The sequence below is a fragment of the Leptonotus elevatus genome, chromosome 21, assembly GCF_054856555.1.
Source record: "Leptonotus elevatus isolate MCC_2025b chromosome 21, RoL_Lele_1.0, whole genome shotgun sequence".
Taxonomy (NCBI): domain Eukaryota; kingdom Metazoa; phylum Chordata; class Actinopteri; order Syngnathiformes; family Syngnathidae; genus Leptonotus; species Leptonotus elevatus.
The window spans coordinates 8,999,390-9,013,939 of NC_141259.1; the positions used below are offsets into that span (position 1 = coordinate 8,999,390).

At 40.7% G+C, this 14,550-nt stretch overlaps 1 protein-coding gene across 8 annotated transcripts in view; it reads right to left on the reverse strand.

Moving 5' to 3' along the window:
• Positions 1 to 809: 809 nt before the first annotated feature.
• slc12a7b (solute carrier family 12 member 7b) overlaps positions 810 to 14,550 on the reverse strand; it is a 40,569-nt gene continuing 26,828 nt past the window's right edge. For 3 of the 8 annotated variants that reach the window (XM_086065523.1, XM_086065525.1, XM_086065528.1), the window contains exons 13-26: positions 14,397 to 14,515; positions 14,220 to 14,318; positions 13,768 to 13,887; positions 12,518 to 12,622; positions 12,170 to 12,338; positions 10,938 to 11,133; positions 10,699 to 10,868; positions 9,935 to 10,066; positions 9,666 to 9,773; positions 8,441 to 8,557; positions 6,005 to 6,180; positions 4,707 to 4,721; positions 3,027 to 3,160; positions 810 to 2,712 (exon numbers count right to left, since the gene is read on the reverse strand). In XM_086065523.1, coding sequence (XP_085921649.1) covers positions 2,621 to 2,712; positions 3,027 to 3,160; positions 4,707 to 4,721; positions 6,005 to 6,180; positions 8,441 to 8,557; positions 9,666 to 9,773; positions 9,935 to 10,066; positions 10,699 to 10,868; positions 10,938 to 11,133; positions 12,170 to 12,338; positions 12,518 to 12,622; positions 13,768 to 13,887; positions 14,220 to 14,318; positions 14,397 to 14,515 — 1,752 coding nt within the window. In that variant the 3' untranslated portion in view covers positions 810 to 2,620. The remainder of the gene's footprint in view (positions 2,713 to 3,026; positions 3,161 to 4,706; positions 4,722 to 6,004; positions 6,181 to 8,440; positions 8,558 to 9,665; positions 9,774 to 9,934; positions 10,067 to 10,698; positions 10,869 to 10,937; positions 11,134 to 12,169; positions 12,339 to 12,517; positions 12,623 to 13,767; positions 13,888 to 14,219; positions 14,319 to 14,396; positions 14,516 to 14,550) is intronic. The other 5 variants (XM_086065526.1, XM_086065530.1, XM_086065527.1 and 2 more) reach the window with 3 other exon arrangements.

A 14,550-nucleotide genomic window follows, 5' to 3' on the forward strand; every position in this document is an offset into this window, starting at 1 on the left:
TGTATGAGGGAGATTAACCAGATTTGAAGCGGGAGTATTTTATTTTTTAGACCCTCTTTGGCATGTTCCTGTTTATGCGTACTTGACGCTTCTCTTTTAACCCTTTAGCTACCGGATACAATTAAAGCGCGTTAACAGCGTAAATTATCTATACACAATTAAAAAAAAGATGTTTACTTTTGCCAAACACAAACAAAAACACTTTTATTTCAGAGTTGTTGTTGTTTTTCAACTTTCACTCTAATAAAGTAGTATTTTTAACACATTGTACGAAATACATGCCCATTGATTTTCACTTGTGATTCATTAAAGACGACAAAGACAAACATTAATAAATCATTAAGCTTCTGTGTGCTTTTCAGTTTTCCAAATGTAAACAATTGAGAGAGTCAGGTATGAGACATATCGATATGGTCAACAATGTAACGAGCAAACAAATGACACAGGAGTTACCAGGCAAAATTACTTATTGGTTATTAAATTATCTTGCAAGGGAAAGAGAGAATTTGAATATGGACTTTAAACTGGTTTCCAAAGACTTTGAATAAATGCACAAATGGCTTTCCACAAGATAGCTGCTGCTACTGTACTAAATAAAAGAGAACGTTACACGTTTGTCATTTTATGAGAACACAAAGCTGCCCTCTGGTGGAGGGATTAAGTAGTTTGAAATGAAAACTCGTCATTCAAATGATGTTCATTTCCGTATTGAAGGGCCATCCTGTAATCCCCCCCCCCCCCCCCCCCAAAAAAAAAATCCCTACCTGTAATCTCAGCAGAGTGTGCATAATAATAAAACCGCAGACAACTTCCGGTTTTTATTTCAGCACTTTTAATAGTTACTCAGAGAGGCACAAATATAATTTACAGGGCTAGCGTCTCTACGTGTGCTCCCACAAAGTGACTTCCTTTCCCAGCCAGTGCGGGCAGGACGAGAGCAGAAACACAAACAGCTTCTTCACCTGTCAGAAAACACATACACACACACACGCACACAAACACACGATTCTGCCGCTCGCCTTATATAGCCGAGGCGTTTTTCTTCTTCTTCCTTTTCCCTCTTTCGAGAAACTGCAACGTGTTGCCGCGAGTTTTTTCTTCTTCTATGTCTTCAAGCCTCCGTGACATCTTTGAGGTAGATAACATTCTCCAGTCACCTCTCAGTTCCCACTGAGTTGTGTAACAACACACCTCCGCCACTCACCCCCCCCCCCCCCCGGTCGACTCTTTTGCACCATCTTTTTTGTTCACGGTGATATGATGACAATTTAATGAGACTGAGCTCAGTGACAAAATTAAAAACGAAAATACAACTTTCATAACGTGACTTTGGTGTTAATTTCTCAATTACTAAAAATGAAAAAAATTCGAACCATTATCCTGTTTGCTTTCAGTTTGTTGTTGTATCGTGACGTTTGCATTTGAGGTGGGTTTAAAAAAAAAAAGAGAAAAAAGTAGCTGTCTTCATTTACACATACTTCCTCTTCCTGCCTCTTTTGATAAAAATCAACAGACACGCAAAGTAACACAAGTTCAGTTCACGTAAGAAAACAAACTACGGAGACCAATACGACAACAACTGAATAAAACACAAGAAAACAAAAATATGCGATAATGACCACTGGACTCGCAAGTTGGCCATTTTCCAGCAAAGGACTGCAGGGAAATACAACTTTCATCATTTAAAAAAAAAAGAATACTGCTAAATGAAAGAAACTGCGGAGAGACCTGTGACATGGCGATCTTTTGTTTTCAAAATTGCAACAGTTCAATCGTTTTTTTTTAGTAACATTTCTTGAAGAAATATTTTAATTTTGTGATTTTTGTTTTTGTTTTAGGGGGGCAATGTTAAGACTTCCACAGTTTCTTTTTAAAGTATTTTGGCACTTTCTCTTCCAATCTATTGATCTAACAAATTCTATCAGGTGCTCAAAGCTTTTAGCAATTTTGTCAGGTAATATATATATATATATTATTATTTTTTTGTGTGTGTGCGTGTGTGTGCAAAAGTCTGTCAGTGTATGACGTGACAATTGTGCTTTTGTTTACTTTCGAAATGCAGTGAGGGCCGACGACGACACAATCCACTAAAGGAATATAAATACAGAAAGTAAATCCATTTTCAGCCACTTTAGATGATGTGAGTATGTTTGCGTGTTACAAATAGCTTAACAAAGAGCCAAAAAAAGGGCGGGGTCACTGAGGACACAAAATTCTCTTTTGCCCCTTCCAGAGTAAAGAGACTTACGAGGTTCGACAACATCACAGTCAACAGTCAGGTTCGGAACATGACGACAACGACGGACGGGAGGGAAGAAGGTGGAAAAACAAAATAACCTCGTCACGAGTTGAATGAAAAATATAAAGTGTCTATGCTCTATTGTTTTGTAGTGCGACCTCAAGTGGGTGCACCGTGCTCGCTCGCTTATGATCCCGCCAAAAACCTTCCCTCCTTTCCCAAAGGACTTGCTGACGAACCGATTGCGCCATCCCACCGTAAAAGAACCCCATTTAACGTCCTCCCCCTTCAAAATAAATGCCTGTTGATAAATATCCGAGGCAACGGCCCAATTTGCAAAATAGGGCGGGAGTTTTTTTTTTTTTTTCCCCACCCCTTTCTCTAAGAGTAGATGGTGATAACTTCCCGTCCGCCGCCTCGGACCAGCAGGACTCGGTTGAGACCCTCAAGCAAAACCTCGAGGAACTCCATATCTGAGAAGGAGGAAGTGAAGGAATGCAACGCTTTAGATAACACAATAAGTCAAACAATATTAATGGAGATAGAACTTTTATATGGGAAAAAAAGATATATGGTCATCTAAAAGGCTAGTAATACTCTGATGTCTAACCAAAGAGGTTTGTAAATGCCTATGGACACCACCAGATGGCACCATTGATATTTTTGACACGGCTTTGGCTTGAGCACAAAATATATATATATATATATATATATATATTAAAATAGAATATCCCCCCCTGTGTAATTAAATTTGATGTAACTTAAGGTGCAAAAAAAAAAAGGATACAGTTTTCGTCTCCTCCTCGGTTCTTGGGTGGTCCGGGCATGTTGAGCAGAACCAGGTGGGCTCCCTGCGACTTGTTGACCACCACCTCGTTCAGTTTGATGGCCGTGTGCATGCGCCGGACGTTGCTCTGGTTCCTGGTTTCACGAGAGTAAGTGAGTACATTTGATTTCATTTTAACAGTACAGCACTTTTAAGTGCACTTCAAGGGGAAGTCAACCCCCAAAATTTCTTTCTTTCTTTCTTGCTTTCTTCTTTTCGTTCTGTTTTTATCCATTTCAGGTAACAACCAATCACGGCTTAGTTTGAAAACAGGTGAGCCGTAATTGGTTGCTACCTGATCCCTGAGCAACTGTGATGTCATTTTCGGTTGACAGCGAGTGGCAAAATGGCCGCCTCCCTGAGATGGATAAAAACAGACGCATTTTGCTGCTTAATTCATATTCCACAATGAGGTGGCAAATCCAGGTCCAGAAAGTAAAAACCCTGCCACAGTTTGGCTTTAGCCCCAGGTGCTAGCTAGCTAGCTTCCATGGTGCTTGTTTACCTTTTAGGGAGCTAGCTAGCATCAGGGGCTAAAGCCAAACTGTTTGGCTAGCTAGCTAACTCCTTAGCTAGCTCCCATGGTGCTTGTTTACCTTTTAGGGAGCTAGCTAGCCAGCTAACTCCCTAGCTAGCTCCCATGGTGTTTGTTTACCTTTTAGGGTACTAGCTAGCTAGATCCTTAGCTAGCTCCCATGGTGTTTGTTTACCTTTTAGGGTGCTAGCTAGCTAGCTCCCTAGCTAGCTCCCACGGTGCTTGTTTACCTTTTAGGAAACTAGCTAGCTAGCTAGCATCAGGGGCTAAAGTCAAACAGTTTGGCAGGGTTTTTACTTTCTGGACTTGTATTTGCCACCATAATACTAATCAGAATGCCGTGTTTAGACTAGTGGGTGCTGATAAAAACATATTGTAAAGACAATTTTTCGGTTGACTTCAACTTTATGTACTATGTAAAATACAGTCATAGTCAAACATTTATAAAATACCAAATCAAAGAAGACAAAAGGTTTATAAGTGTGAGGTGTAAAAGTGATCACCACCAAGTACAGTTGTGGCCATTTTGTTTAAACGGCAACATTTTCTAGTTTTGTCATTAGAGTTTAGAAATGTAGGAATTCCTTAAAAATGTACAATGTTTGCCAAGTTCTAAAAACGAGTCAACATTGCAAATGGTCACATTTAATTAAAAAAAAAACAACTTTAAATACTGTCTGTCAAACCAGCAAAGTTATAGTCAATACAGTGGCTGCCAAAAACCTTTGGCCTCAACTGTGAGTTAGTGATGGTCGGCTTCAAACAAACAAGCACACAAACAAAAGTCATTTGAGTTTTGACGTCAACACCTGCTAATGCAAACAAACACCGCCAAACAATTGCATGGAAATGACGACACGTAAACAAAATTCAGCTTTCCAATGTAGTGAAAGAAATAGTTGGCCACGTTTCATAAACGTAACGTTACATTAGGGTTGACTCACTGAGTATACTTTTACATTTACTTCACTAAATGCGAGATGGAAAGCCCAATTTTGCTCAGTCATATTTTGATATGCAAGTTAATCATGGGATAATCACACACACACACACACACACACACACACACACACATGCAATCTTAGGTTCAATAGAATGCAACTTACAAGCTCCCCCACTCTCTAGAAGGACAAAAATGGGACAGAACAGAGACAGGCTTTAGATGCATCTAAAATCAGCGCAACTACGCTTCTAACTGCCCCACATGGCTCGTCGTTGAGACCCAGCGAAGAAGATCGCTCTCTAAGTGTGGTGACTTGACAATAATAGACAAGGAGTTAGTCCTCATTAGTGTGCACGTGGGCTGAGGAGAGTGGGCGGGGGGGTGTTAGTCGTGCACCAAATCAAGGCAGACGTGCGCGCACGCTCACCAGTGCAGCCTGAATGCATTGCTCATGCCATGCAAACGTTCATTTGATTTCATTTTGCCGCCGTCGTCATTTTTATTTAATTTTTTACTATCGCCGTGACCGCACAAGCTGCTTTGGCAGCAGCAATGAGATTTGGCCACGTCAGCCAACAATTGCACGAATAGTGCTGTTGATTTCATTCTGTTTTCAGCAAAGTGGGCTGGTACCAGGTCTTATTTCAAGGGAAAATTTCATGGCATTTTTCGGAAAATGGTATATATAGGCCTTTCTTTAAAATGAGCTGTCATTAGGAAATTGTCTGTATCAAAAGTAATAGTGGTATCGGTACTTGGTATCGGTGACTACTCACAAATTGAGTACTCTTAGCTACTGGTATTGATCAGAAAAAAATATTGAACATCTTTAGCTAAATATAATGTGTATGCATGGTCAGAGTTCTTTTAATTGGAGTAGATCCCCATTTCTGCATTTTTACAGCAATGAAAACTTAACCTGGAATGATCCAATTTGACAATTTTGGATGCTTACCTAAATATCACTTTAACACATATCAGATGAGGCTGTAATTTCATATATAATTTATTTGTATTATTCCTGATTCTACTTTTTGCTTATATTACGATCCTCATCCATTAGGTTGGCACCTGACAAACTGGACTAAGTGCAATTTCTGGAGAAATTGCGTGGGAATGCTGAAAGCTGAATGCTAATAGCTGAATGCTAAGATTTGAATGCATGTGGAATGCTTATGAAGTAAATTGAGAGCTTAATTATGAAATGATGACCTCCTGGATACTGGACAATGCACTCTACCGACTGCGCCACTGAGCAGTATCAGACACCTGGTAATGATGATAAGTTATATGTATGGCAGCGGGCGTGGTAAGCGATACTTTGAAAAAGTTCAATGTCTGTCCAATTGAAAATGAATGGGGAAAAGTTGATGTTTAACGTTGTTCCTTACGATGATTTTCTCTTGACATTGCACGACATGAAACTGTTTGAGGCCTCATCATCAGCTACAGGCAACTTACGGCTTCATGTTGAAGAGGTCTCGCATGGCCACGTTGGAGTTGCACTCGCGGTTACGGTTGCGCTCCGTAAAAAGCTTGTCCTTGGTCCAGGTCATGTGAACCCGGTCGGGGGCAATCTCGGACTTGTCGTTGATGGAAGCGTGGGAGGCCGTGTTTCGGTCATGGATTAGTTGAGCCTATCGGAGAGTGGAGAAAGAATACGCATGTGGATGGTTGGCAGGCAGGACGTAGAAATGAGAATAGAGGACATGTGCAATTTGTAGTACAAAGAGAGAACTCAAATGATGAGAAGTTGAAAGGATGGCGGGAAGATTGGATGATTGCCCACAATTCAGAGAAGTGATGGTAACCAAGGGAACAAACGTATTGAAGGAATACAAAACAAAGGATGACAGTGGACCACCATACAATATAAAAGAAACAACACGAGACAATAAAATAAGAAATGTTGTCCGCAATAACAGTTTCCTGACAACTAAAGTACATCATTGTCATGTGGGGGTTGGGTTTTTGTTTGTTATGGGTGTTCTTGTTGTTTTTGTCTGTGGTTGGTGTTTTTTTTATCGTGTGTTCCTGGTTTCTTCCCTTGTCTCGTTATGTCTAACCACGTCCACCTGAGTGTGTCTTCCCTTTCCCAGGTGTGTTTCATTAGTGTTGGTGTATTTAGGCCCAGTCCACACAAAAGCCAGTTTCAATGCATCCCCACAAGTTTCTTACCATTTAGGCTGTTCGTCCACACGGTTTCGGCGCTTGAAACCGACTACTTTTGAAACCGGGCTCCAGAGTGGAAAGATTTCAAAACGCGGCCCATACGCGTCCGTCTGGACACCATGTGCAGGATATTCCTCTAGTGATGACGTAAGGGTCGCAGCTCGACGGATAGCCGTATCGTAGCAAAATATTTGGCTTCTTTATTCCCACGTTCAACAAGCGGTGTTGTACTTTAATCACCCACAATTGTCACTTCTCCTGTGTTTGTCTTTTTCATGTTGTTTTAATACATGCAAAGCCATTTTTGTTCTGTAGATTGCAATAAAGTTAGAAAAAAAAGTGTTCGTCTTCTTCACTGATTCTTCTTCTACGCTTTCCGTTAACTCCCTGTGGCTGCGCTACAGCGCCACTCCAGACTTTGCATATACATTACAGCAGTTAAACGTCCTCAGCGTCTTCTTTTGGACACACGCAAGTCTTGAAATGCTTCTGTGTGTACGAGATTTGTTTAAGGAACAAAGCCGGCTTTGCTTCCGTCTGGACGGGGCCTTAGTCTGCTGTGTTTGTCGTGTGGGTGCATTGCCTATGTGTGGAAATTCATGTGTCAAGTCTTCGTCACAGCCAAGTCATCTTTGTCACCGCGAAGTCGTCATCGTCACAGCCAACAAAGTCGTCATCGTCACAGCCAACAAAGTCATCATCGTCACGCCAAGTCGTCATCGTCACACCCAACAAAGTCGTCGTCACAGCCAACCAAGACATCATCGTCACACCACTTCGTCATCGTCACACCAAGTCGTCATCGTCACAGCCAACCAAGTCGTCATCGTCACAGCCGGCCAAGTCGTCATCGTCGCGCCAAGTCGTCACATCCAGCCAAGTCGTCATTGTCACAGCCAACAAAGTCGTCATTGTCACAGCCAACAAAGTCGTCATTGTCACAGCCAACAAAGTCATCGCCACAGTCAGCAGTCGTCATCACCACAGCCAACCAAGTCGCCATCACCACGCCGAGTCGTCACAGCCAACCAAGTCATCGTCGTCATCGTCCACAGCCAAGAAGCCATAGCCCCAGCCAAGTCAAGTCACTCCACAGTCAAGTCAAGGCAAATCAGATCCTGTCACGCTTGTTCCAGTCATGGCGACCAGTCTACTCACGTCCCATCCAGTCATGGCGACTAGTTCAGTCCCGTCCCATCCAGTCATGGCGACCAGTCCTGTCATGTGCTGTCCAGTCATGATTGTCTGCTCACCTTTCTCTATATGGTTAATAAAAGTACCACACATTGCACTTGATTCCTGTTTCCCTGCATTTGGGTCCACCCTCCCTCATCCACTCACGTTCCCTCATGACAATCATGATAGCAAGTACAGGCAGGTGTAGGGTAAAATGGGGTAGTCTGTGTACAATATAATGGACAGTATTGACAGGTCAAGTTACTATTTACTTACTTAATCTAGATTTATAAAGAAGCATACATTTGAGATTGTACAGAGGTCAATTTTGATAACAATACTGTCCATTTTTTGGGTCAGGGGTATTTTGGGATGGTTTGAATGTAGGTTGGCTATAATACAGGCTTGGGCAGCATTCACAGGGTGTGACAGGTTGGTATTCACAAAGCACCACAGAGCTCAATGTGAACTGTAGCCAAAGATTCCACTTTGTGAAGCCGGGGGCCACTAATCGTGAAGGGACAGTGTGGGGTTGACAAAATCCACTACCTCGTCCTCCTGCGTGTCCTCCGTTGGAGAGGACTGCCGGCTGAGGCTTGCGCCCTCGGCAGGACCTTCGTTCTTCCTCCGGATTGAGTTACGTGATTCGTCAGTGATACTCTGAATCTGAGTAGTGCGGCATAGCCCCCGAAAGGTGATTGCAGATAAAAAGGAAATGGGACCAGCTGTCAAATGAGTGCCACGGATTGCGATGATGGTCATAACGTTCAGACCTTTTTAACTGATTGTAGTGCTAGATGATCTATATATATCTTTATAATAATAGGAGGTGATTATTAGGGCTGGGTTTGAATAATCAATATCAAATCGATTTTCCTTTACGAGCCTGATATGGATTCATAAAACCATGAATCGATTATTTTTATATATTTTTTTCCTCATGAATTAAAAATAATTTTTTAGGCCATTTTTTTGTACTTTACTGTTTTCTTGAAATTTATTGTTGTTTATATATATATATAATGAAATTTAAAAAAGTCAAAATATTGACAAGACTAAATTTGTATAACATCTGTATAACTTATAACATGAAAGTAAGGTTAATAATATACATTAGAGAACAGAATTTTCAGTTTTATTCAAATTAGGGTGATGCAAAAATGAGTACACACCACTGAAAGTCTCTGGAGCAAAGCCCAAAAAGCCTAAATTTTAGACTACAAACTTCTACAGCTGAGTCAAATTATTCATTACGCAGGTGTCAAGCAGACTGTTGACTATAAATAGGAATATATATATATATATATATATATATATATATATATATATATATATATATATATATATATATATATATATATATATATATATACTGCGATTGGCTGGCTACTAGTTCAGGGTGTACCCCGCCTACTGCCTGAAGCCAGCTGGGATAGGCTCCAGCACCCCCGCGACCCTTGTGAGGACAAGCGGTTAAGAAAATGGATGGATGGAGATATATATATATATATATACATATATATATATAGTGATTATAACACGTTACTTTCATTCATAAACTGAATCATTTAACCAGTTAATGCCTCTGTTTTTAAATTGTGCTAAATTAATAAAAAACAATTTTTTTTACTAAATTGGGAAAAATCTCAATCCAACCGAACTGAATGGAATCGATTGAGGAAATTAGAGTCGATACCCAGCCCTAGTGATTATTGAGAGAGCTAGAAAACTGTAAAACGAGTAAAAAAAAAAAAAAAGTGACAGTGGGCGGTACCTCTCGCTCCCTCTCAGTCTTGGATAGCTGCATCTGTTTCAGCATCTGCGACCTCTGCTCCATCACTAGAGTCTTCTCATAGGTGAAGGCTGAGATGTCATTATCGTGCTGCACACAGCAGAGCAATGATGGCCTTTTCAGTTTCAATCACATTTCCTCTGTTCAGTTCAATGGCTGATTTCAAAGAGTACAACCTTTCCTTATGTTATATATGTTATATTAAACCACATTTGAAGAGCCACTGTTGTCAACTATTCAAAACGTCTTACCATTTCCACCACTTCAACCTCTGCGTTCAGCCGCAGGTGATAAAGGAACGTCTGGAGATCTTTTTTCATCTGTATGCTGTTGTCATCCATCTGGGCCACAGTGAAAATGCGCATCTTGCACTTTCTCCACACCTGAGAAAGAGGTGTTGAAATGTATTCAATGGGCTTTATTTTATTTTATCTATCCATCTATCTATTAGGGGTGTTAGAAAAAATCGATTCGGCAATATATCGCGATATTACATCGCACAATTCTCGAATCGATTCAATATGCGGCCGAATCGATTTTTAAACATCAATTTTTTATGGAAATATTCAACAAAACGTCTTATTTAGGGTTAGGATTCACACATTAAGGATGGAAGAATGTTATATTAATGGAACATTAAGCCTTAATATTTTATTTCAGTGCTGTTTAAACATGAAACAGACTGCAACCTGTTTGTTAAATGTAGTGGCTCAGTTATGCCTGAATTTTCAGATAAATATTTACATTTTTATACAAATCTTACAGTGTACATGTACAAGTTTACCGATAAGTATTTTCTAAATTTGAGGTTTTTTTTTTTAAATCGCAATAATCAATTTATAGATTTGTATCGGGATTAATCGAATCGAATTGTGACTTATGAATCGCGATACGAATCGAATCGCCAGGTACTAGGCAATTGAGACATCCCTACTATTTATCCATCTGTCTGTCTATTTCTTAGTTTTTATTCATTATTTATTTATATTGTTTATTTATTCATTTTATAAGCTACCTTGTGCTGTCGCAACAGGAAAGGCAGCAGCATCAACAGGCCTCCGTCGTGAACCACCCACCACACGTCGATGGTCCCCTCCCCGAGGCGTTCTTGGTTAGTGGGGAAGCTGTCCACGTTCTTGGCTACTAGCAAGGCCTGGTGGGCAGATGTGGTCTCCCGCACCGTCTCTGGACAGACGCAGGATGATCACATTGAGATCCAAATTCCAATGCCATTTTCGCTGTCTGGCTCCGTACCTATGAAACTCTTCCACGATTGTGGGTCATTGGACTGCTTCCAGGTTCCCGGCCAGGCCATTAGGACCGTGTTATGCTTCATGCCTCCCAACCCGGCAGATTGGATAAGATGAGAGACTCCATCTCTGAGGTTGGAAGAAACGACAACATGGCAGAAACCCTTTGTCCGCTCTGCTGTCATGGAGGACTTTATGTTCTGGAGTGAATTACAGTGGGGAAAAAAGGATGTTAAAGACATAACAAGATATACATACACTCAGAGGTGGCAAATCCAGGTCCAGAAAGTAAAAACCCTGCCACAGTTTGGCTTTAGCCACTGGTGCTAGATAGCTAGCTCCCTAGCAGGTAAACGAGCACCATGGGAGCTAGCTAGGGAGCAAACATGAAGGGACAAACACAAACCATTGCAAGATCAGAGGTGGCAAATACGGGTCCAGAAAGTAAAACCCTGTCACAGTCTGGCTTTAGCCCCAGGTGCTAGCTAGGCATGGGAGCTAGCTAGGGACCAAGCTAGCTAGCACCTGGGGTTAAAGCCAATCTGTGGCAGGGTTTTTACTTTCTGGACCTGCATTTGCCACCTCTGCTACACTGTATATTAGGGGTGGGAATCTTTGAATGTCTCAAGATTCGATTCAGATTTTTAGGTCTGCAATTCGATTCAGAATGTAAATGTAAATCTAAAGACACAAAACGGGAAAAATTACATACTGTGCTCATTTAAATGCAAACGCACTCTGTTTAGCTTGTTTCCCGAACATAGTTAGCTCAAGGCTAACGCACAAGGAAACTGCCACTGACTCGCTAACGCTAATTAGCGTGCTACTCGCTGTACTTTTATCACTTAAAAGAATGGTTATTCATACAAAACGCTTCAGGAATGTATACAGAGAAGCATCTTTACATTACTCACTGGCATATGAACTTCCTACGCCGCAAAAAAACAAATTTTATTGGCATAACTTGATCGTGACTTCCTTCTACTCGCTAATGTGGCTACAAATTAACAGTGTATCAGAACGCATGGAACCACACTGCCCCTAAGTGGCCAAATCGTGTACAGTGCTCCCAATCAAGGCACACGCAAACAAAGGCAAGACAGTATAAAATATATATATTTTTTGGGGGGGGGCATTTAAAATCGATTCTGAATCGTACTAAATGAGAATCGATTTTTTTAGCACACCCCTATTGTATATGCATTATCCTCTTTAGCTGTTGATATTCTGTTATACCTGCTCTGCCTTCTTTGCTTCAGCTTCTTTGGTGAGAAAAGTCCCTTCTAATACATTTCCCACTATGGTTAGGCCTTTCCCCGCCTTCAGCTGAGAGGTGAACGACAGCAGGCGAGGATGCTTGACCGCTTGGTCAGAGTCCAGGTTCAGCAGCACCAAACACTGAGGCCTGGGTTCATTGAAAGAAGAAATATATATACTGTAAAAGAGCCGTAAACATGTCCATATAAATGTTCATCAAATCAGTCTATTAAATTAGATATTGAAGATGAGATTACTGAAATTCACTACGGGTTTATTTGTGTCTCAAATCTGACGCCCACGGTGTTAACTTAGAATTCGCTGTACCTCCAGTTCTTGGTGTGTGGGGGAGCCTCCTCAAGACGAATGAGGGCAAAACGGGCTGCGTTGAGTGAAAGGCCGCGGATGCCGTCGCCCCATTCCTTCTCGGCCCTGGAAAAAGCATGCAAATAATGAAATAGAATTCATGTTTAGCCTCACATCTGTGTAAATGGTGCCAGGAGTCTTATCACGTGTCAGGCGATTACATTTTTTAATCGTAATTAATCGACTTCAATTGTTAACTTGCGACTAATCGCAAATTTTATATCTGTTCTAAATGTACAATAAAATGTTCAATAAAATATGTTTCCAAAGTTTTCATACTCTTGTTAACATAAAAGTGGAAAAAAATTTAAACTAACAGAAGCGGCATCTTTTAACCATCGATATGGTACTTTCATAATAATTCATAAAATTGAGTTAAAATTAAAAAGATTTACTGTAAAGGGCGGTCATTAACCGTGCGTTAATTTTTTTTGTAGCGTTTAAGGAACTTTAAATTCACGCACTAATTTTAACACCCCTACACAAAACATACCATGAACATATACAGCGTTAGAGCCCGACCGATTAATCGGCCGATTATCACCCTTCAAAGCAATTGGGCAATTTGGCCAAATGGCCGATTATTTTTCGCTTAAAATGTTATCGAATATAACCAAAATTTCCGACGCTGTGAAAGTACCCCAAATGCACCATTTTGTTTGCGTAGCATTAGCAACTAGCAAGTGTGTAGCATTTGTTATTGTGGTTATTCTGTTGTCCCTAAGCGTCCTTTAAGCTGTTTAATGACACCCCAGTTGGAGTTAACTGTAAAACTAAACACATGACGTTAAGAATTACATCCACTATATGTTTAAATACAAAACATGCTTTGTTTTTAAAAACATCGCTAGCCTAGTGCTAATGCTAAAATCGAATTCAAATGCTAACAGGAAGTTAGCTTCAACTTCGGGAGTGTTTTTCCTTCAAATAACGAATATTCACACACAAATGCTGTGGGAACACATACCCGCAGTTAAGATAACACTTCACAAAGGCACAAATTATTTTAGTAGAATTGAATCGCAACTTTCTTAGCTGTACTCACTTTAAGTGTGTACAACGTGGATGCCAAAATATATATATATGCATTAAGTATCGATTTTTTAAATAATCGTCAGATTAATCAGTAATCTGTATTCTTTTCTGCGTATTGATCGGGCCCTATACAGCATATCAGTACACATTATAACTATATAACAAGTCATTCTCACCCTCTGTATTCAATGTATTTGTAGATGCAGCCAGCGATGACCATGGCAACAATGGCATAATACCAGGACGAAATGAACATGAGAGCCAGGCACAAGCTCATTCCCAGAAAGGACAGAGCCCTGTGGAAGAAAAAACAATTAACAACTCACATTCACTAATTGCAAAATCCATCTATTTATAGAACAGTGTCATGCGTTTGCCTCATTAGCGGACAAACCAATAAACCCATTTCGGAATGGACAGCTGAGAGGCTTAAAGCTGGAGTAAAATGATGAAATTCTCGAGGACACAAGGGTGTTGACTGGAATGTTGTGCAGGCTTTGTTGTGGAACTAATCTTAATGGGGGATGAGTTTGTGTCTGAGTGCGAATGCAAGTGAAAGGGGCATCACATCATTAGGAACATAACTCACAAACTTTTCCATATTGTAGGCTAATAATAGATCACTGACCAGTGGTAATATTTGAAACGTGGTCTCCAATTTGGTGTTCGCAGTAAAGTCTGAACCGCACATGCCAGGTTGACAAACAGGTAGCACATAAGGAAAAACCTGTCGGAAGATAACAGATTCAAATTTTCATGAATAATATCATCATTTTTTTCAAGGCTAGCCAAAAAAAATACCCACATGGAGAGGATCGGAGCCACGGCATCCAAAGAAGCGATCAGAATTCCAATCTCACAGATCGCACCGGTCAGTAGGAGAGCCCAAGTTGGTTCTCCGTTGGCCTTTCCATGACCAAACACCTAAACGGCAAAGGGCTTTACATTCTGCTTTGACT